Source organism: Miscanthus floridulus, chromosome 4 (assembly GCF_019320115.1).
Source record: "Miscanthus floridulus cultivar M001 chromosome 4, ASM1932011v1, whole genome shotgun sequence".
Classification (NCBI taxonomy): domain Eukaryota; kingdom Viridiplantae; phylum Streptophyta; class Magnoliopsida; order Poales; family Poaceae; genus Miscanthus; species Miscanthus floridulus.
In genome coordinates, this window is record NC_089583.1 from 45,957,060 (window position 1) to 45,980,809 (window position 23,750).

General features: G+C 44.4%; 2 protein-coding genes, 1 long non-coding RNA gene and 1 other non-coding gene across 4 annotated transcripts; 2 read left to right on the forward strand and 2 right to left on the reverse strand.

Annotated features, from left to right (window-relative positions):
- Positions 1 to 1,422: 1,422 nt before the first annotated feature.
- Positions 1,423 to 1,496, reverse strand: TRNAT-UGU (transfer RNA threonine (anticodon UGU)). The gene has a single exon. It is a non-coding gene; the product is annotated as a tRNA-Thr (tRNA).
- A 235-nt stretch (positions 1,497 to 1,731) lies between these two features.
- On the reverse strand, positions 1,732 to 2,984 carry LOC136551461 (uncharacterized). Its single transcript, XM_066543008.1, has 3 exons — positions 2,830 to 2,984; positions 2,609 to 2,709; positions 1,732 to 2,398 (listed from the first exon to the last, which is right to left on the reverse strand). Exons 1-3 carry the CDS (start codon positions 2,916 to 2,918, stop codon positions 1,869 to 1,871), a joined length of 720 nt encoding a protein of 239 aa, XP_066399105.1. The 5' UTR covers positions 2,919 to 2,984; the 3' UTR covers positions 1,732 to 1,868.
- Positions 2,985 to 13,080: 10,096 nt separating this feature from the next.
- LOC136549664 (uncharacterized) lies at positions 13,081 to 16,340 on the forward strand. Its single transcript, XR_010781991.1, has 3 exons — positions 13,081 to 13,206; positions 13,405 to 13,497; positions 16,083 to 16,340. It is a non-coding gene; the product is annotated as an uncharacterized lncRNA (long non-coding RNA).
- A 2,013-nt stretch (positions 16,341 to 18,353) lies between these two features.
- LOC136551462 (alpha-galactosidase-like) lies at positions 18,354 to 21,416 on the forward strand. The gene is made up of 15 exons (XM_066543009.1): positions 18,354 to 18,581; positions 18,724 to 18,782; positions 18,862 to 18,918; positions 19,021 to 19,055; positions 19,177 to 19,280; positions 19,448 to 19,523; positions 19,748 to 19,806; positions 19,892 to 19,957; positions 20,040 to 20,123; positions 20,230 to 20,294; positions 20,407 to 20,489; positions 20,589 to 20,679; positions 20,783 to 20,839; positions 20,922 to 21,078; positions 21,203 to 21,416. Exons 1-15 carry the CDS (start codon positions 18,385 to 18,387, stop codon positions 21,351 to 21,353), a joined length of 1,341 nt encoding a protein of 446 aa, XP_066399106.1. The 5' UTR covers positions 18,354 to 18,384; the 3' UTR covers positions 21,354 to 21,416.
- Positions 21,417 to 23,750: the final 2,334 nt, after the last annotated feature.

Here is a 23,750-nt window from a genome sequence, read left to right on the forward strand (position 1 = left end):
AGACGTAAAATGCTACGCATCTAGAAAAGTAAAAACGTCCTATAATTTAAAATAGGAGTAATATTTATGATACAAAATAAATATAATTAAATCCATTATGAAATAGTATATCTATTTAAAATCAACTTGAAATAATTTGAAATTAACCAGATCTAAAAGTGCATGTTTTTCGGACGGAAGGACTATTCAATTTCAAAGTTTCACACACTAATAATGGATAATATCAAATATTCGCATGGGATTGTACAAACTGTAGTCTGTATTGTCGTGCTTGGCATCAATCAGATCACCCACAAAATATGTCAACGTATGAAATTTTGATTACGCTCCACACCAATGGAATCTACTTGAGTTTTGCTCTTCTTCTAAGTTTATATTATATTTTTTATAGAAAAGGCTTGCTCAATACACACTAGCATAGTTCTCTTCGCCAGTTATACGAGCTCATGTACCTATCTCTCCTTGTGTGGACAAACTTCCACTCCTATAAAAGCACCACTTTTCTCTACCAATGGTGGAGAGAGGGGGCAGGGGCGAGGCCCCCCTCCTATCGCAATGTTGCAAGTTTCCATTAACGTACTTTTGCTAATCACATGCTTAAACACGTTTTAGCTTAACCACTGTAATCTTGGCTAAGTTCCATCTCTGATATCTATACACTTGGATATTTTTCATTCAGTTAGATTGAAAGATAAATTAATTATATATTTTCAGGGACAATTAGTAGACAATTAACTTTCTTTTGTATCGCAAAACATATTTTGATTTGCTTGTTATCTATGCCCAGCGATGTTATAAGTATTTGTGTGTATATATTAACACATATGATTGTTGTTGGCATTGCTGAAATGGCTAGTAGTGGATCCATAAATTGTTTGGGTCCTAGGTGATCCTCACTATTCAAAGTAATTTACCTACAAGAATATTATGTTATCCTTTGCAACAAAGAAAAGTCTCTTGCGCTTTGTCAGCAGGACAAGTAGTCAGGGTATCTGTTGGGGGTCACTAGGCGAGGGATCCGGCCATATCACAAGCATATGCATTGTGTCTACCGGAGCAATTCTCCAATTGATTGCCTTATCTGCCATGATATTGTGATGTCCGGTGCACTTCGAATTAGATCCATATATGCTATAGAAATACATTAACATCTACCAAAATGCACTACCAAAATAAATTGTTATGTCGTATCTAACAAAATTAGTTCCATATTGTACATGTATGTGCTTTTTTGTATAAAACTTAAGTCAAAGATAGATAAATCTGGCTTATGACAAAAATTAAAATGGAAGTATATTTTGTAGAATTTTTTAAGTCAGTTTGATTTATAACGAAATGTATTCTAAATTTAAAACGAATCATAATCTGAATACCATAGAACCCCTGAAAGTGGGCAAAATTATATATGCAAAGCAAGTGAACTGCCCCCATACAGGATCGAACTACAGACCTTCAGTTTACAAGACTGATGCTCTACCACTGTGAGCTATAGGGGCAAATCCTTCTAGAGATTTTCATCCTCTTTTTCTGTAAGTAATAATTACCAACTCATAAACAATCGGTATGAGAGTATGCTTCATAATCAATTGATGGGCTGGGATACAAGCATACAGCAACTACTGTGAGCGGCGGATCTAGGAAAAAATTTAGGAGCTGAACAAAAGTGCGACAGCAACGTATCTCCGACTGCTGCTCGATCTTAAGTCTCAGCCCCACCTACACGGAACTTTGCTTAAAAATTCATGGAGGCTCTAGTGCTCCGGTACTGTGGGCTCGAGCCCCTCGCCCCAACGTTGAATCGGCCCCTGAGTACTGTATACTACCAATGCCACGTCGAATCGGCATGGTTCAGCTTTTCATGCGAATGGTCACGATGAGCCGTCGAGCCATTTGTCGTGAAGGGACGAGGCCTCCTTCCTCCTGGCCCCGATCGAATGGGGATGATGGGGGTGCCGGCGCTCACTCTCACTCTCACGGCTTATTCTCATGGCGTGCTCCACCTTGGAGCTGGCCCTCCTCGGCCGCAGGGACTGCCGAAGCCTGTCCTTCCTCCTCCCCCGCACCGACGACGACGACGACTCCCACCTGGACGACCTGCCCGCCGCGGCGGCCCCGCCACCACGGAGGTGGCCACTGTAATGGGAGTCCGACGACGGCGACGACGAGCCCCTGTAGTCGTCGTAGCTGCTCGTAATGCTGAGGTCCCCCAACTCGATGTCGGGCTGGCGCCGTTGGCAGCGCCGGCCGCGGTACACTCGCTCGGTGTCGCGCACCTTGCGCCAGAGGTGGCGGAGCAGGCGGCAGCCGCCCCAGCAGGGCATGTACACCAGCTTGCAGGCGTTCTTGGCCAGGCACTTGACCACGCCTAGCTTGCATAGGAGATAAAAGACGTAGAGCACTGCGCGAACAAGATTGATTAAGGTAGCAGAAGAGGGTTACAATTAATTTGAGACGACTTGCATCTTTTTCCTTTTTTTTATTTATTTTCTGAGAGGAAAGAATTGAACGCATGCGTTCCAGTGTTGTTATACAAGTCCATTTGCACATATATGTTACTATGGAAATTTGGAAATGTAGGGTGGAGTGGGGGTGTGCGTGAGTGACTCACCGATGAGGACGAGTATGACAGCCAAGATGAACTTGAGCACGCTTGTGACGCAGAGATGCTCGATGAAGCAGAGCAGGTCCCATGTCCCCGAGCAAACGCGCCTTTGCCAGAAAGCAAAGTAAAACGAGATCAAATTCAGCCCAGAAACAAGCTAGGTAACGAGCAAAGGCAGGAGGCGGCGTAGTAATACACCACTCCTGGTTGTCTCGAGAAGAACGTACTCGCAGGAGACACCGTTGAACGGCGACGAGATGACGTTCCCGACGAGCGAGCCGAGGCCGCTCGCCGCCGTGCCGATGACAGAGCCCATCGATCGATGCTGCCTGTATTGTACGCCGGAACCGGAACCAACGCAAGGACCCCCAGAGCAACTGTCTGTTCGTCGATCGATCAGGGCTTCCGGCCAGGCGGTGCCGCGGGCGAGCGCAGACAGTTCCTCCCTCTCCCTGCAGCGGATGATCACAACCGGGCGGCAGCGACGTGTACCGGTGCGGCAAGAACGGAAGGACGGAGGCCGTAACGACGACTATCTGGGGGAGGGAGGGATCCTTCGCTTGGGACTCCAACCGGCGGGCGGATGCCCCTGCTCCACTGACGTCCTGCGCCTGCGCTCTCGATCCGCGACTCGGCGAGGCGACCGATTTTTTTTTATTGTTTTACCTTTTTTTTAAAAAAATTACAAATATATCTCTAGAGGTATGATTTTAAAATCTGTACCCTTAGCTTGGCACCATCGTTGCTGCCGTCGAGGTCTTGGGCTCGACATAGACATGGCGCTGACTTGACAAGCAGCTCGGCGCCGTAGATTCTGACGCCGAGCTTGGCGCCATAGATTCTGGCGCCGAGCTTGTCGCCAATATCTATGGTGCCGAGGTGGTGTTTTAACGAGGCCCCCAACCTTCCTGCCCAAGACTTCTTCCTCTTGTTTCTCCTCTCTCTCAGGTTTTTTCTCTCCTCACTTCGTCCTACCTCATGAATCGGCATATTGGACTTTGGAAACTTTGATTTGATATGTAGATCTTCGAGAGCAAGATATCATCGCTCCTCTCCTAGTTTTTTTCGCATCAATTCGGTATATATTAGTCGAATTTTTTAACCTAAGAATCGTCATTACTTAGAGTTTCGTGCAATTTTTAATATTTGTATTATATAACCGTAGGATGCCAAGACGTAAAAAAGTTCCAAACCAAGGTAACCTCAGCGCATGTTGTTATGTTATGGCTTCATTGTTGTACATCAAATGGGAAACCCTAGGTTTAGGGTTTAATGTTAATTGCTTTCAGTTCTTAGAATGAAATTGGTTGAATTGTAGTTATGGCTGGATGACCGGAAATACTTTCGACCCATTGCCTCTGTCTAGTGGTGTTCCAGTGCCTATGTGCTTTTGCGGCGATCCTTGCAAGGTAGCCAAGTCCGATGAAGAGGACACGTATAGGCAGAGGTATTGGATGTGTTCCAATTTTACGTTTGAGCCTACATTTCATCAGCGCCGCATTAACAAGATGGTGAGAAATTGATGTTTATGTCATATGATAGCTTGCATAATTTTTTTGTTTTATAACAATTGTATTTTTTGCAGACCTCTCCACCGCTCTGTGATTTTGAGTAGTGGATCGACACTGAGAATCTGAGATTAAGCCTGAAGACAAGGAATGGATACAGAACTGTTGCGGTGGGAGGCAGAGGACAAGAAGATGATGGAGAAGAGACGCGGAGAGAAGGCTGCAAAAAAGGATCACAAGAAAGAGAAGAAAAGAAGACGTGTTGCTACGTACAGGGAGGAGAGAGAGAAGAAGTTTGAGCGTGCACGCCGAGCGAAAGAAGAAATGGAGGAGAATATCGATGCCCTAAGGAAGAAAAAGTATCCTCGTTGCACTCAGTAGTTTCCACGACTTGCTAGTTCTATGGTTTATTCATGGACAATGTTGTCTACTATCGGCACGTACTTCTAGTATTATTGTGTTGTTTAATGTGGCATAGTATTGGACTTTTCACTGTGTAGTTATTTTCATTATTTATGGTCATAATATTCAGTATAATATTACGGACGTAGTGAAATATGATCATGCGCTGCAAACAAAACCTAACGAAGTAGGGCATTATATAATTCAACACACAAAACACATAAAATGGCATATGAGAACATATACCGAACTAGGATACAGAGTTCCTTCGACTAAACCTAACAATACTTAGGTAATTAAACCAAGCAACAAACACATGGATGTGTCATGTGAATAAGATAGGGTCGTCCTAGTAGTGTGGTCACATAGCAAATTGTGTTGTACCTTCTCCACAGTAGCCTCGCATTGTTGGTGGTGGTGGTGGCGGAGGTGACGGCGGAGGCCTCTTGTTCTTGTGGTTGGGGCAGGTGCAATATGGATCATTGCAGAGTGCCTTCTGTGAATCGGCACCATTGTTGTTGTCGTCTTGTTCATCGTCCTTGTAACCGCTGCTAACTTCTCTTTCTAGATCGAAGATACGGTCATGCAGGTAATAGATGTACTCCGCATGCGGATAAATAGGTCGAGGGTCGACCCACCTAGTGAACCCATAGTTTTTTCGGCCAAGGAAGACTGCAATAAGTATGCTATGTAAGTTGTATAGAAGAGGAACATATTGAAGAAACAAATAGTAATAGCAATTACCCATGCTCGTGGGCATTTGAAGAAACGACGACCTCCATCTATTCCCTCGATGAACATCTGCACTAGGCAGTCCTTACCATGCATACATTTTGGCCACTCTTCTTTCTGTTCATCATATCCTCTCAGTGATGCCTCTTTGGTGAAATCACTTTTGCTCTTAACTGGAAATCTCTCATAAAAAGCTTCCTCAAAGAAATTGGGACCAAGAGAACCCTCCCACATAATGATAGTTCCCTTCCCCTTTTCTCTCCCTCTAGACGTCCCTCCAGACATTGGTACTGTAATGAAAGAAAATATTGAGAAGTGCTCTTCTTTCTTGTTGTGTATGTGAATGAGAGGGAGTGAGAAGTTATTTATAGGTTAAGAGGAGGAATGGAGGCCTCTCAATGTGCCATGTCAGTGATCCGTGTGCCTCTTCACCTTAGCCCTTGGATCAAACAGTCATAAGATAGATGGTGGAGATGGAGTGGAGTTGTGTTTCCTTACATGCCTTCCTATCTTGAGCAAACCACTATTCCTCTGTATAATTCTTTCAGAATACACATGCCACGGACGTTGAAGAGGCGGTAAGAAGCACCTAGTCAAGGTTAGGCCTAAGACGAGCCTATAGGGGGGCGGTCGACCCCAGGAGTCGGTCGACCCCAAGAGACACCATCCTATAGGTGTACTATGTAAGTGAAGTGATAAATCACTGTTGTCATCGTACTCCTCGTCCTTATAACTGTAAAGTCTATTTTCATTGTCTAAAAAGTCTAGATTCGTTCGCTGTTACTAAAAAGCCTAGATGCTATAGGTGTACTATGTAAGTGAAGTGATAAATCACCGTTGTCATCGTACTCCTCGTCCTTGTAACTGAAAAGTCTATTTTCATTGTCTGAAAAGTCTAGATTCGTTCACTGTTACTGAAAAGCCTAGATTTATCTACAAAGCGTTTGTACGATACGATTAGACTATACACGTTCTAATGAATTTACATTTAATCTATATACTACATTTGTTCCTTTTTAGCGGTGTAGTATAATTAATGATTCACGAAAAAAATCGCAAGAGTTTCCCTTGTTTTAGGAGCATCCACAGTTATAAACAGAGACATCATTATATAATCCAAATATTTAATCTTCCAAAGAGCACAATACAACCACATCGAACATCACAATCAACATAACATGTCCTGCATAGTCCAAATAGTCCATAATGTCCATGCAGTCCTAAATAGTTATAGGAAAGTGACTACAAAATCCATAATAGTACATACTAATATCTACCACAAACCCTTATTGTCTCCTAGTCTTACCCTTACCCTTGTGACCAAGAGCGCTGGTATCTGGAGTGTAAGGGTCAGGTGGACGGCGTCGCCTAGTGCCTGGAGGCTATGTAGGCTGAGTCGAGGGAGCGTCCTAAAGTTGAGAGGGGCCATGCTCCTCGTGCCTTTGGTCCACATCGTCGTCGTTGTCGTCCTCGTCCTCTTCCTCTATAGGAGCATGGCTAGAGGAACCTAAGCCTCCTCTACCTACGGAAGGAATGTACACATCTTGCGTTGTATCTGTCCTACAACAACAACGAGCAGTCGTACGGCGTAGCTGACGTGACAACCTCTGTTGTACAAAATTATGTTAACTGAAAAAATCTAACGTATTAATAATATGTTTGAAATAATATTTTGAATCTTATGTCTAGAAAGCTACGCATGTTGTCGTCCCTGACTCTCGGACGAAAGCGCTCAATGTCTTCAACGGAGCATTTGAGGGTATTGCCCTACTACAACAAAGTCACAGTAATAATACTTCTGAACAGATAGCAACATGTTTTGTTTTCTTTTGTATAAGAATATAACGTATTATAAGGATGATACATCTTGAAGGTGGCACTAACTAAAATAGATACCTCTAATGCATAATGTATTGGTATGAAACTTAACGTAGAAAAATAAGGCAATTGACTTACCACTCTGTCTAAGATTGGTCCTGCCTCCACCTGTCTTCCTACACGAGTAGATTGGTCGTACGTTATGTCTTCATCATCGGAGGACTCGATGTCGGCGTAGTCATCTTCTGTCCACTGTAGCCTCAGCATGCAACATGTCGCACATTGGTACTAAGCTTGGTACCGCCTGAACTCACGGTTCGTGTGCGGCTCGTTGTTCTCGTCCACGTTGTCGTGCATCTGCTCCCATTGCTCAATGTAGTACTGGTGGTGCTTCTCCAGTCAAAAATCTTTCGGTTCTTCTAATGATCTAACCTACACGTATGTCATCATTACTTGAATTCATGTACATGTCACCATATTAATGGAAATGGACCATCACGAGACATTTGAAATAGCAAAACACTTACTTATGTAAGTCAACGCCAGTCGAGAATGGAGCCGTTGGCTAAAGCTGTCTCACTCCAAATTGGCGTGCAACTCTATCTGGTAGGTGGAACTTGACAACATAGAATTAGATTAGAGAGCACCTCATCCTATAGAAGTCATCGTCGTACCCACACATGTTGCTCAAATGAAAAGGAAGTGCCCCCTCTTCATCGTACGGCTCCCACGACACCTGCAACATGTCTAAACAAGATGTTAGATGGTATACTAAACCATTTCAAACTAGCATAGAAAATAAAATTTACTTACACTAGACGCCGTGAACGTGTCTAGCTCATTCGTGAACTCAATGTACGCCCGCTGTAACCTCACGTGCGGAACCCTAACCTGGTCCCAAAGGTACGCCCATGTCGGCTGCCGGCGTGGAGGCTGACCTGAGAACCACTCACGATGAGCCAGAACCTTGGACGACCAACTGGTAGACAAGCCCACATCCACAACTAGAGCAGGTACACACATCCACCAAGTGACACTGTGGACGAAGTCCGATGACACCCTTCGCAAAGCTGGTGGTAAAGAAAACCCAAGATTGCAGAGCCCCAGTTGTACTGACCCGCCTGGTCCTAGTCACTGAGGTAGTGGACCCACATCCATGACGCAGTGTCACCAGTGGCATCGGGGAAGAGAACGCAGGCAAACGGGTGTAGGATCCATGCCCTGCAGTAGTACCCAACTGTCTCCTCATCTGCCTTCTCGAGGCACTGTGCGAACTCTTGCCGGAGCTAGGAGATTAGAACTCCAGAAGTGCGAGCCCCTTGCTCGCCAACCTCACGCCCAAGGAAGGCCTCTACTCGTGCTCTCCAGCCTCTTGCCTACACTGCCCAATGACTGTGTTGCCATGAATCCTTAGACCTAGCATCTTCTGACAGTCCTGGAGCATGACTGTCATCTCTCCGAAAGGTAAGTGGAAGCTGTGAGTCTTTAGCCGCCACCTAAATTTTAGACAAATCAAGATTATATGTCAAAAAGGCAAGCGCATGAACAAATGACCATGAATGGAGGCAATGATTGAAGATAATACCTGTCAACCAACGTAGTTATGGCCGCTGAGTTGAACTTGGGCAACCCACGATAAACCTAAAAAGAGATGACATCTAGGCCAGCTCTTTGCAGGAAAGGAGTGTACCTGATGTCGTACTACATGTCCAAGAACCCATTGTGGGTTCTAGGATGAAGGAGTAGAAGGTCCTACATGGAATAAAACATAGTCTCCCATTACTTCACAAACACATGTACGCTCTCACAAAAATTTGAATAAAACATATAGATTATTACCTACCCCTCCGCTATGAGACGTCATCGGTGGGTCGCCTCATATGTCGGGTCGAGCAGGTGGAATTGCGCCATCCTACAAAAAAAATTCAATTCAATATAAATTCAATATACAATGAAACATGAACTTAGAAATGTACAAGTAATTGACACAATTACATGCATATATTGAGACATGTATAATTAATTAAATGAATACGATAAATATGAAATAATGAAAATAACCAATAGTCGGACCTCACTAATCTGCCAATGGCAAGTGCGTGAATTATGACCCAGTCTACCACACTTAATTTATGCATGTCTCGTATTGCTCGGGGTCAGTAAGAAATGGGGTTCCTCTCCCACGCCTCGTTCTTCTGGGTATCTGATCTATAACCATCCTGTGCCTCGCCCTCTTCCTTGATCCACGCTTGTTCCAACGGTAAGCTAGATCCACAATATACTTTGGCCCATCATATGGAGGCCACTCTCTAGGGTCTCAGAAAGGCACAAAGCGAGGGCTCTAAGTGTGCACAAGCGTGTCGACACTAAACTCGTGAGGTATGCTGCTCTCGATATTATAGTTGCGATGCCTAGCTGCTACCACCAAATGGGAACATAGAAAGTAGTACTGCCTTGATTTACCACAAGTGCATGTGAAATTTTGGAGGATAACCACATGAATCCTCGACTCTTGGACCTCGTTGTCGGACGTTGTACTGCCCCTATGCTCGACCTGATAAGTCCTTGTGGCATGGTCAAAGCATGTAACCTCATGTGTGTCATCCCTTTTATTCGCCTTCTCTAGGTGTGCCTTTGGTTTCAGAGCTCATATCTCTCCATCACTCCGCAACTTCAATGCATGTGCGTGTCTATCGTTGAACTAGGTAACAAACTTGTAGAAGGTGAATTGAACGATTGCATTCATGGGCATACCACGTATCCCTAATAGCAACTTATTAAATGACTCCGCCATGTTGCTGTACTGAAACTCATACCTCCATCCACCACGTCATGAGCTCTTGTTCATTTCTCCAAATCCCTCATCAAACCTATGAGCCATTGTCTACCTTCTGCATTTGATGCAGTTCTGACCTGCTCCAACTTTTTCTGAAAGTACTTGTCCTCAAGTTGTCGATAAACCTCCTAGAACAGATCAAAGTTATCCTTCACACCATCCTTCCAAAGTAGATTCTCGGCAAGATGTCGAGTACACCAACGATGGTGCAAAGGTGCATACCTCTCTATCTACTCTCACACGGCATTAAGTATGCCCTGGTGCCTATCAGATATAACATAAACCTCCCTGTTAGGGCCAACCACATGTATCTAGACTAGCCTCAAGAACCATCCCCAACTATTATTGTTCTTCTTCTCAACCAAAGCAAATGCGAAAGGAACTAATTTGTTGTTCACGTCACAGGATATGGCTATAAGAAGTGTGCCCTAGTATTTGTCAATCAAGAACGTACCATCAATGAAGAAGATGGGATGATAGTGCCTAAAGGCCTCGACACACTGAGGAAAGCACCAGAAAGCATAGAAGAATATCTGCCTCCCATCCTTCCATGCATTTGGTTTTGGGATGTACTCATAATGCATGTCTGGATTCATCGCTTTGATTGCATTGAAAAGTACTAGCAGCTGCTCATACCCATCCTCCTAGTCCCCATATATCATCTTCCATGCTCGCTGCTTAGCCCTCTAAGCTTTATCATAAGTTATCACATAACCTCCATACAACGCCTCAACGGTCCTAATAATTGTCCTAACCTTCATGTTAGGTTCTCTCTGCAATATTCCCATCAACCGCTTAGCAATGAGGGTAGATGTCAACTGTCGATGCCTCAGTGTCAGCACATGGTCAGCACAATTGTTTGGCCCGACAACTTTTGTGATCTTCCACTTTCCGATGACCTTTTACTTCCTTGCACAAACCCTCCATGGGTAGCGTTCCTTGTCACACACAACTGTATAACGGCGCTCCGCATATGAATGCAAGACCTTGTAAGGTCTCTTTCGTATCACTACAAATGTCTGCAACCACCTCTTTAATGCAGGGAGGTCCTTGAATACCCTCCCATTCTCAATTACCATGTTAGGGTCGGTCTCAGAAGCTTCTAGGAGCTTATCATCACGTCTTTCTACACATGCCTGATCAAAATGAGCAAGATCACTGAACTCGTGAACTCTTGGATCACGGCGGCTAGGAAAGATATGCCTCAGCATCTCAACATTACTCTCTGTTAGCTCTCCAACAGGGCGATCATCATCAGAATCAAGAGCCCTTACCATCTCATATGGCTCCAAATTATTCATAATTTCAACACTATTGGAGCCACAGAATCCATCTCCATAGTGCACTTGCGCAGCAACAGGGGGCACATCCATATTGTTAGGAATGTCTCCTGCAATATAAGTAGAGAAATAAGGAAAGAATAAAAGAAATGGATGTAAGGAAGGGGGTAAACTTCCAATAACCATGCAGATAAGACACTTACTCGGATGATTCTGTGTCAAAGGGATCTCATGAGGAGTATGTGCCACAATAACATGAGTCTGACAAGTATCTCTAACTACCTCATTGGGGGCAGATTGAGCATCGGGAACCGTAGGTGCAACCTCCACATCCATATCAGATTTCGGGACGGGAGGGTCGAAGTGTGCCTGCTAACCCATTGGTAGGGAAAACCCATGAGGAATGGGATCAACTAACACCCAATGCACAACCACGTCCAAACATTACGGCTGACTCTTCATAGCCGATCTCACATAGTTCTCCCACTTATCCACACACCCAATTGGGATCATTCGCCTGAGGATATTAGGAGAAGAACATAGGTGCAGTATACCTTCAACTGCAATGCCATCATCATCATCATCTCTAAGGCAATGCAGCTCCTCCCGAGCCCTTGAAACAATCTCACTAAATAAAGGCATATCATTGAATAGCACAGGCACGCTTTACATGTCAACAAACTCAACATATCTATAGCAATCGTATTCAACGGTGCCTCCATGATATATGGTCACTAGGTTGTCCATCTAGTTCAAACACATAACAAAACATATATCATTTAGTCCAAATTAGACGATAGATAGTATCTAACAAGTACTTTTTCTAACTACAAACTAAGTAAATAAGATAATAACTACGTATATATGTACAGTGTACTCATAAAATAGCTATGTCTATGTACCTATGTATCTATGTTTCTATCTATCTACATATCTAACTATATCTATATACCTATGTATCTATGTTTCTATCTATCCACATATCAATCTCACTAGATCACTAACTAAATCAACTACCTGAGTCATCACATTAACTAGTAAATAACAAATAATCGAACTACTACATTACAATCAAAGCTAACCAAACACCCATGTTGCATATTCATAATTTTTACCTGGCACGACCGCTCGTTGCAGGGCCCGGGGACGACGCGACTGGGGACGGCGTGGCCAGGGATGGCCGCCGATGGCGTGGGCGTGGCCGGGGATGACCGGCGTGGGCACGGGGCCGGTGCGGCCGCTGGCGGAGACGGTTGGCGCGGGCCGCTGCCGAGGGCGCGGGTGCGGTTGGGGACTGCCGGCGCGGGCATGGGGCCGGTGCAGCCGAGGGCGGCCAACGCGACCGCGGGTGCGGGGGCGCGGGCGCGGGGCCGGCGCGGGCGGTGACGGCTGTCGAGGGCGCGGGCGAGGACGTTGTGGCAGCGGTGACGGGCGGTAGAGAGGAAGAGAGAAAGGAAGGGAGGGCCCATACGTAAGAGAGGACTTGACGCTTGGCACCGAGCTCGACGTCAAGATCCACGACGCCAAGCTCGACGCCAAGATCCACGGCGCCGAGATGGCTACCATGTCAGTGTCCGTGCCGCCAACGTGGCCCCGAGCTCGGCGCCAGCAACGATGGCACCGAGCAATGTAAGCTCGGCGTCAACAACGTTGACGTCGAGCTAAGGATCTAGATTTTAAAATCATACCTCCAGATACATATTTATGATTTTTTTTTAAAAAGGCTAAAAAATAAAAAAAATCGGGCGAGGCGATCAGTTGGCACTTGCAGTTGCCGCGTATAGACACAAGACATGACGGTTCGTTGGGCCGGGCTGTATTGAGCCGAACAAGGCGATGGTTTGGAGGCCCAAATAAGGAAACGATGCGCAGGCATATATATATATATATATATATATATATATGGGAAGAAACCCCCAAACCCCAGAAGACTCTACTCCTCCTCTACGCACGGCCTGCCACGGAAACCCTAGAGTGCCCGACCCATGGATCCGCAGCAGCCGGAGCCCGTCAGCTAGCTCTGCGGAGGTAATCCTCTCGCCCCTCGTCTCCATTCGAAGATTGGATTCTACCTGGCATCGGAATCAGGAGGCGCTTGCGCCCCTGGTTAAATCTATATAAATGTTAATTAAATTTACCTTTAAAATGATTTTCACCTCCTGGCTCCTAGGGAAGAATTTTATTTCTCTTTCGTTTCTTGTTGAAATTTTTAATGTTCTGCTTCAGATTGCGGGGCTGAGAACACCCTGAAGCCCGGAGATGTCATCCAGTGCCGTGAATGCGGCTACCGCATCCTCTACAAGAAGCGCACCCGCCGGAGTAAGATCACGCCATTCCTTCTCCTTTCATTCAAATATGTGATTCCTTGTTTTCCTCATTGATTAGATTGAGGATAGAACAAACAATTCTATGTGTAAAGCAAAGACCGTCCTCTGTTATGGGGGGTGCTGTCTAAAACATGATCGTTTTGACTGTACTTTCAGTAATATACCTTACAAACCTAAAGGTTCAGTAATGTCGCTGGAAGGATTTTGAAAAGTAGCGGCATATAATGGATTAGGTGCTTAGCTAATGACTCGCTCATAGAAACTCAAAGATCATATTATGAGTGATTGGCCAAGTGCTTAATCAATTATCTTTATAACTCCACTTCCTATATGATTGTTCTGAAAACATTGGTGCCATCTTTTCCCCTTGACTGCGTTTTTTCTAGCTTCTGTTTTCTGATTTACAGTTTTGTTAGGAATCTCGTGTTCCTTCATGCCATGACTTCTCATGTCTTTCTCTCTGAAACAATGTAACTTTATTGTCTTCAAGTCTCGATGCATTAAAAGAAGAGAGGAATTGGTGCCATGATTAGCAGATATGTATATATAGAAAAGAAAAATAATTGCAATGCCAGTTACCTTCAACAAGGCAAGGCGAACTGAGTTCATTTTGTTAAATCCTGAACTTTCTTATTTGAGATGCCAGCTATTTTTGTATTCAGTTAAAAATGCTGATCATTACGATTCTTATCCGTTTATTGAGGAAATCGACTGCAGCTAGAAACTTTGCATAATTTAATAGATAAAAAAAAGGGCGTACCCAGTGCAAGCTCTGTGCGGGGTCTGGGGAAGGGTGTTAGTGGCAAGCCTTACCCTCGCCTGTGCAATGCGAGGAGACCACGACTCGAACCCGGGACCTTCCGGTCACAGGCGGTAAGACTCTACCGCTTGCACCAGGCCCGCCCTTCATAATTTAATAGATTTGATATATATATTTGTTCCTGCTTGAAGACACTCTGCCTGATTCTCTAAAACGGATCTTAGATGCTTCATTGGTTAACACTGTGCTACAAGAGTCTTTTTGTCTATTCAGATAAATAAGGTCTATGAGTTTTATATGTCTGAAATTTTGGTGGACTTTGTGCTGTGTTGGCCTCCACCCTCATATATTTTTTAAGATGGATGTGTTTGTTTGTCTCCATCCACCTTAATTTGTATCATAAAGGAAAGGGTTAATACTGCTCTGTATCACTTTCTTTTCCATACTCTTCATTGTTTTGGTTTCTGTACTTTGACTCAAAATTCAAATTATCTTGCTAGCATACTCTTTTCTAGATCCATTTGTAGTGATGTATACAGCATTACAGCTTAGTGAGGCAACCAGTTTGTAGTCCGCAATGGTGCACTTAGCTCAAGTAGCAGAATTAGGATACTGTGCTACTAACTTCTGGACATCATTGGACACTGGTACCTGTGCACTAACAGAAACTGTGGTGGCTTTGATGAGTGATGATAATATTCTTCTGTCCACGGTTACACAGCAAACCATTTACCTTATTATACATTAGTTTTTATGTTACACTCGACACAAATCATGAAGGTTGTAACCTAGTATGATGTGGTGTGTTTAGCTATATATCTTTGGGGTATCTTATCCCAATGGGGATATGCACATAGCGCACATTTGTTTTTTACAAAAATATGCACACATTCAAAAGTAGTTATAGGTTTGATTATTGTTACTGGATAGTCACAAAGTTTCTTGGTCGATGGGGTCGAGGAACATGGTATGCTACTTGCGAAGTTTTTTTACACAGCGGGATCGAAAATGACCCCGTGTACCTGGGTCAGGAATGACGTTCCTGGGTCGAGGGTTGATGCCTTCGACCATGTTTTCTGTGATTATTTACTAGTTGATAATGCTTAGTGCATAGTCCAAAAGTCTTCTCATTAACAATTTAGTGATGACCTGCAGCTGTTAGCGATTATAAACATATATCTGGGTTATTTAAGACATAGTAGCCACTGTTGTCGTATATCTTTCTTGCCCAATAAAAAATTCCTGCCCAGTCTAATACTATTCGAAATGGCAATTTGCCTATAGCTGTTAGTCCTTCCAAAGATATCTATGGGGCTATGACATAGTTGCACTACAATACAACTGAACCTAATCGTCTGTGGACTTTGCTGACTGCGTATTGCAAAAAGAATATGTTCAATATCAATGATGAAAACAGGCATTTGTTCTTTTAGATATTGCAGTCTGCATTCCCTGGTGCTTAGGTTTCCACGTTGCATTTGTTGTTGCTATAGAAGTATGAAAAATGAAAAACACCATGCAATACATAGGAACAATTATTATAGACACTGAAATTGGTAGCTGAATTGAGTGAGATCTCATGGTTGACAAGTCTAGACACAGAAAATGGTAGCTGAATTGAGTGTGAAATTAGAGCTCATGGTTGACAATTCTATCTAGCCACTTATAAGATGGTAGCTGAATTTGGTATGAAGTTAGATGTCATGGGTGATCTATTAGACTATTATAGACTGATACTTCTGAATTCGATTTCTATTTCTAATTTGATATTTGTTCCCATGGGCCATACCTCATCAAATGTTATGTTTCTTGTATAGTTGTCCAATATGAAGCGCGCTGAAGAGTGAAGACAAGGGAAAACATTGAAGATGGTTGATCTATTACTTGCCACTGTACCTATGTAAAGAGTCTTGTGAGGGAAATGAAAATATCAGACATAATGTTTGAATATCGTGTCTCCTTTGGACTTGAGCTTTAATCTGTAACGCATGGGGACTGATTTGAGAATTGAGATACTGCAGTAATATGATAGATGAGTTCTAAGTGGCAAATATAATGCATGCGTGTTATGCCTATGTCATTTATGGACCATTTGTTTGCCGCCTATGATCCAAAAATCATGGGTGTTCCGCAGAGGTATCTATTTATACGGCTGGAATATTGCTGGTGTCTTTAGTTCGTTTGGCTGGTTCATATCGTTGCTGGTTAGTGAAGAAGTATTGCTGGTTGGTTTGTGTGAAAGAAAAATACTGTTCCGACTGAAAATTTACGATCGTTTACTACAAGTCACATCCAAACGAAGCTGTAGCCTGTGCGTCCCGGCTTTAATTGAGCGATTCAAGTCCTCGATAGATTAAGTTCTGTGAACTGATCATAGATTAGTTGGATGGATTTTTTTTGTGGAAGCTGCTTATACGGGTCTTCGATTTGATATGGGTGCTCGTATTTTTCTGGATTTGTTTAAGGATTTAACGGCGTTATGCTTTTAGTGGTAGGTGATGTCTCCGTTGACAGCGAGGCGTCCGTGGTGACTTCGTGAATTTTGAGATCTGTCGTCCCAGTCCTTCGGAGGTACTCATAGGGGTAGGGTTTATATACGTGTGTTTATAGGGGTGAGCGTGCGTACGTGTTGTGAGTGTCAACGTTGTACTATGTAATTCTAGAAAAAAACAGAGAGTATCTCAAACAGATTAGCTCATCCAATGCTGAAAAATAAATACTCATTTCGTTTGAAATTATAAGACATATTTTTTCTAGATAAATTATTTTGTAGATCTAAATGCATAGCAAAATCTCTGTATCTAGAAAAAGAAAATTGTCTTATAATTTAGGACTTGTTTGAATACATTAGCACTAAAAATTAGTAGCTAAAATTAGTATTAATGGATTAGCTGGAGGGCTGCTAACTATTAGTTCCATTAGCAAGTTTCTAGTTGTTAATAAAAAAAACTCGACTGGGGGGTTAAGACTGCCCCGCAGCATTACAAATAAAAAGAAGGACCTTCCCACCCATCCGAGAAAACCCCCGAACCCCCGCCCCCACCTTTACACGGTGACTTTCCGTCGCCCAAGTGAGAATTGGGTCGGTGCCCCCCAGTGCTTTGGTTATGGGAATGGACGAGGAGATTTTTTTAACCTCAGCCTGAAATTCGCTCCCACGGGGAGTCGAACACAGGACCATGCCGTTGGGTCACCTAACCGTTTGAGCTACCTTCAGTTCACTATTCAACCATCTATTATCCAAACACCGTTCTGCTAAAAATTAGGTAGCTAAAAAATAGTAGCTTTTAGCTATTAGCTAGCTAATTTTTAGCGTCCATGGATCCAAATGGAACCTTATAATGGAGAGAGTATAATATGAGGAATTATAGTTGCTCCAATAAATTACTTATCATGGCTGTGTTTGGCTGGGAAAGAAGCCGGCTTATACGGCTTATTTTTTCAGCTGAAGCAGTGTTTTCTCTCACAATATTCCAGAATGAACAATGTTTTTCAGTATAAACAGTAAATAATCCGTGCCCGTTGAAGAAGAAGAAAAAGATACTACTGGTGAAAGAAGATCACCTACTCCCTCTGTCCCATATTATTTGTTGTTTCCGGTTTTCGTGTCATAAGTTTGACTCGATTTGTAGAAAATACGTATAACATTTGTATCTCTAAATAAATTTATTAAAAAACTAGATTCAAAGATCTTTCCAATGATACTAATTATGTACCATAAATATTAATATTTTATAATATATATTTTATCAAAGTTATTTCTCGGGAAGCGAAAGCGACACATATTTTGGGACGGAGGGAGTATGTAGACTTTTTTTATAAGGATTTTATTTAAGGGATGTAGACAGGTAATCTGTTGGTGAGTTGGAGATAGTTAAGGTACCGGAAACTGAAGGCGTATGGCTACGTGAGACAGCGCGGCCCCGTCACGCGGCGCGTCAGACAAGCTGGAGTAGCTCCATCAATCGCTGCCGCAGCGTGCAGTGCATCACGCTCACGCGACACGCACCGCTCCGGCTCCTCTGCCCCTTCTCCAGCGCATATACGGAGTATACCGATACGCCGGGCATGGTGACAAGCACATACGCAGCGCAGAGGTTCAGGCAGGAACCACCAAGGATGGCGCCCGAGATTCAGAGCCTGTGTCCGAGTCTGACGGCCGTGCTCCTGCTGGGCGCCTGCCTCGCCGCCGCCGCGGTGGCAGCGCTCGGTGCCGGAGATGACTACGCCAGGGCCAGGGCGCCGGGGCCTCTGCCTGGCGGAGGCGCCCGGCGCGTCCTCCTCGCCAACGGGCTCGGGCTGACGCCGCAGATGGGGTGAGGAACGAAACCAAAACCAGCACTCCGAATTGAGATGTGCATGCATGCGATGCGTGGCTTCCGCCGCTCCCGGCTGTGGTTTGTCTGATGAGCCTTTTCCGTGGGCTTTTCTTTGTGTTTTGTCGTCGCTTTTTCGCAGGTGGAACAGTTGGAACCATTTCCAGTGCGGCATCAACGAGGCGGTCGTCCGGAGCACCGGTCAGAGACAGCAGCATTTGATTGGTTTCATTTTTTTTCTGAGGTGGCTATTGCTCACTGATTCGCTGTACTTTCACAGCTGATGCGCTCGTCGCCACCGGACTTGCACAGGATGGCTACACGTATGTCAACTTAGGTGGTGTATTCTAACGGAGAGCATATGCAGAGTTCATACTTCATACGTGTTGGATGTTATCAGAGTGTCCAGTGCTACTGAAAGATGACATTGCTATTGCAGATGACTGCTGGGCGGATTACCAAAGAAACAAAGAGGTAGTACGAGCGCTAGTTGACTTTGTCGTCAGTTACTTTTTCAGTCAAATTCTTGTACTGAACATTGACCCAGCACCATCTGTTTGACTGCAACCTGCTTGGCTAACTGACTTGCTGACAGGGATACATGGTCGCTAATCCCAAGACATTCCCATCCGGAATCAAGGCCCTGGCAGATTATGTCCACAGCAAGGGGCTTAAGCTTGGCATCTACTCTTCAGCTGGGTACGTTCTTTTATTTTCCCCCTTTTCGTTCAACAAGTTCTCGGCTCTTTTCGATTCAATCAAGTGGGAACCCAAAAGCTTACAAGTTTCCACTGCAAGGAATAGGATAAATCCATGTTGAACTGAAACCGGACTGCCTTCTGCCTTGTGCCTTCCGTAAATTTCAGGACAAGAACTTGCAGCAACAGGATGCCTGGATCTCTGGGCCACGAGGACAAGGATGCTAAAACGTTTGCGTCATGGGTACATACATACTCCAGTGCTACTACAGACGTTCAGACTTTCAGACATCTCATAGCATTTGACCAGGACTTGCGGTTTCAGTTCACCAGTAGAATTATTAGTCTACTACCAGTATCAGTTACTCTTCTTTTGTTATATACGTAGAAGAGCAAAAAGAAGCAACTTTACCTTAGTTACGTACTATATATATGTCGTTTCTTCACTCGGCGCCTGACCTTGTGCAGGGTGTTCACTACTTGAAGTATGATAACTGCTACAGAGACGGCACGCCTGAAACCGTGAGGTGCAGTTTCTGTTTCCGAATCTGCACATTCAGTTCGTGTAGCATTCTTGTCAGATGTATGTAGCAGCTGTCAATTGTGATGCAGGTTTGGGCGCATGTCTCGCGCGCTGAAGAGCTCTGGCCGCCCAATCTTCTACTCACTTTGCGAATGGTATGGCATGCATATGCATCCTGGTTCTGCCTTTGCTTGAAAAATGTACCTGACTGACTGACGGTTATACTAACTTCGTCAGGGGCTACATGGAAGTGCCCAAATGGGGCGGCAGGTACGGCAACAGCTGGAGGACCACCGGCGACATCAACGACACATGGTCAGGGTAAGTGATAGGTTCCCACGCATGGCCCATGGGAGTACTATACAGATCGAGCACGTAGCTAGTAATTCTCTGCCTGATAACCGATTGGGTTGTGTTCTCGCGACAGCATGTTGGACAACATCGATCAGAACGACGCCTTCGCCCGGTACGCCAAGCCCGGCGGTTGGAACGGTCAGTTCGTATCGTCCACGTCTATCTCTGCTTAGCTTCCTGGATGAAATGCATCCGGATTCGATCCATGAGGTTTTCCTGACAGCTGATGGCTTGCTTCTCTCCCACACAGACCCTGACATGCTGGAGGTCGGGAACGGAGGGATGGCGTACAACGAGTACGTCGTGCACTTCAGCCTGTGGGCCATCGCCAAGGTGAATCATCATTTTTCCAGGCTCATAAAAATGAACCTCCGTTCGACTCTCTGTGTGCTCACGTTTACAGGTGGAATTCTTGGCGCCAATCTTTGACAGGCTCCTCTTGTAATCGGCTGCGACGTGACGAGAGTTTCCAAGGAGACGCTGGGGATCCTCTCCAACGCAGAGGTCATCGCGATTAACCAAGGTCGTCATTCACAACCAGAATCCATCTTCTTACCAGCAAAATCTTTCACCCTAGTTCACTTCTTGACTCTTGACTTCGTGTGTGCCAATTGTGTTCGATCCAGATCGGATGGGTGGGTGTCCAGGGAAACAAAGTGAAGAAATATGGCAACGATCTCGAGGTACACAGATAGTATCTACCAAATCGATCGTCATCGCAAGCAGCACGAATCCTGAATCCCATGGCGTTCGATTATGATGCAGGTATGGGCTGGGCAGCTCTCCCGCCACAGGAAGGCGGTGCTGCTGCTCAACCGGGGGGCGACGCGCTCCGCGTCCATCACCGCGGCGTGGCCGGACGTCGGCATCCGCCGCGGCGTGGCCGGACGTCGGCACCGTCGAGGAGAGGGACGTCTGGAAGGTACGTGAATGCGTGGTGGCTGGTGGCCATTTCTAGCTCTGTTCCGCGCATCCACGCCGAGCTCGCTTGCCGGTGCCTCAAATTCATGCAAGCTTGTGGCTTATGATTCGTCTCATCTCTGCAGCACGAGACGCTCCCGGGCAGGTTCACCAGCAGCCTCACGGCGGTGGTTGGGCCGCACTCGTGCAAGCTCTTCGTCCTCACGCCCGTTCCTCGCTGACGGCGCCGCTGGAGATCCATCCGTCGATCTGACCGTGGATCCTGCTAGAGATTAGACGTGTATGATTTGAGAAACTTGTGACTGCTCCGACAACAAGAGCCCATCAGCGTCTGTCGGTGATTTATTAGTAGTGATTTGACATGGTGCAACGCTCAGTTTGGCTCAGATTGGAAATCGAACATGCCGAATAAGGCTTCGTTTAGTTCCTAGCCGCCTATCCCATGGAATGGTCGAATAGAGTATTAAATATATATTAAAAATAACTAATTGTATAGTTTACGATTAATTTGTGAGATAAATATTTTAAGTCTAATTAGTCTATGATTTGACAATGTAGTACTACAGTAACACATATGCTAATGATAGATTAATTAGGCTTAATAAATTGGTCTCACGGATTACTGACGGATTCTGTAATTTGTTTTTTTTTATTAGTATCTGAACACCTCATACGATATCTCTATGTAACACCTGATATGATACCCTAAAATTTTTAAACAAGCCCTAAATTAGACCAACAACTTCGCTACCCTACGGCCCTACCCACATACAGACAGTGTTTGCTCGCCACCATCGAAGGAAACAGGCCAATTCAAATCTTTTAGCGTCGTTTTCCAAAAAAAATTTTGGCTTTGAACGCGAAAATCTTTGGTTTTCAGGTGCAACTTACCTCCTTCGATCCATTCAGCTTTGTCCAAGCTTAAACCTTTACAGTTTGGTCAACAATTTTAAAAAAAACGTATGTTGGAAAAAACAATTACTATTTTTAATATAAAAAATACTTTGATAATATTTTTATTTTTTAATATTATTATATTATGTGTAGACATATTGCTAGCTAAAAGTTATAAACTTAAATTAAGGGGCTATTTGGTTTCCGGCCATATTTTGCCACGCCTAAGGTTAAGTATTTGCCACACCATGGTTTGCCACATTCTGTGGCAAATGAAAGCGTTTGGTTCATTATTAAACCATGGCAAAATTGTGTGGCTGTTGTTTGGATGGTTGCCATAGAAATTTGGCAAAATTGCCACATATGGTTCACATCATAAATTTGTTTGGTGTTTCTAATGAACAAAAATAAACATGAAAATTAAGACTAATATAGATAATTAGGAAACCATATTATACTAATCAAAACAAAATAATACCCTCTCCGTTCCTTAATATAAGCCATATAAATTTCTAAAGAAAATTCCAAAATATAGGTACGTATCAGCTCCCACGCCGATTAGTTTGGAAACCTTCCCACCATACATAGCACATGCCCCAATCAATCTCTTAGATTTAGAAAGCAATCTGATTGGGAGAGAGAAAATGACCTGATTTTCCTTTTTTTCCTTGGTCTCATATCCTTCCCCAAGCTGTGCGTTAATATTGGTGCTAAAAACTATATGACTTATATTAAGGAACGGAGAGAGTAATAGATAATCAAAACTATATTATACTAGTATTTTCTATTGTATTCTTAGATTTATTTTGTAAAGAAAAAATGGCCAATTAACCTTCATGTTCACGGATGATATTCTCAAGTCTCTCCTCAACCTTATCCGTTCACCCACCTCTCCACCACACGTCGTGCCACACGGCAGCTCCTATTCTCTGTCTCCTCTTCCAAACGCCTCAACTGCATGCACCATCCATGGCCGTCCAAGCTGCTGCCACTGTGCGCGCTCTCCATGGCCTTTCATCTGCCATCGTCGGTCACCAGACCTCACACAGCCCAGGTAGGAGTTCAGTTCTACCCCACCACTCGGGATGTGGCCGGCGCCGGAAGGGACATGGACGAGCAGCGGCCGCGCCAGGACTAGGCAGCAGCCATGCCCCACAGTCATCTTTGGTACGAACCCACTAGGGTTGAATCCCGATCTTTCGATGAGAGCGTGGGATAATTCGATTGGTGGATGGAGACGATGTTCACAACCCTACTACAGCCTTCCAAGCTACGCTTTAGCAACCGATACACCACCTTTAATGGCTATCGCGATCTTGTGGAGCGCGTCACCCGGCCACTAGGGCACTCATCCTGCAAACAATCAAAGAACTAGCAAGAACAAGTATAACAAATACTAAATTTACTAGATGAAGATGAAGGTTCCAAACTCAATCTCAAATAAGGTGGGGTTCCAAAGACAAGAAGTCCGACGGTTGATCCAACACGCGCACTTATAAGCAAGTAGTGATAGCTAAACTTAATCTAAACAAAACCCAACTGTTCTTGATGGTGGCTAAGGGATATATAAAGGTGAAAGGACGACCACCAGGGTGTTGGGGTCGTGCTTCAACCCTAGGACGCGTCCCTAATGGACCTGACTTGATACACGGTTCATTGGGCCAAACTAAGGCGAGTAATTCGGTCATTACGGCCGCCTTAGAAGAGATATGGACTTGATTCTAGATCCATGTGAAAATAGACTTCATAAGGATTCCATAAAGTACTTGAACGCCCCAA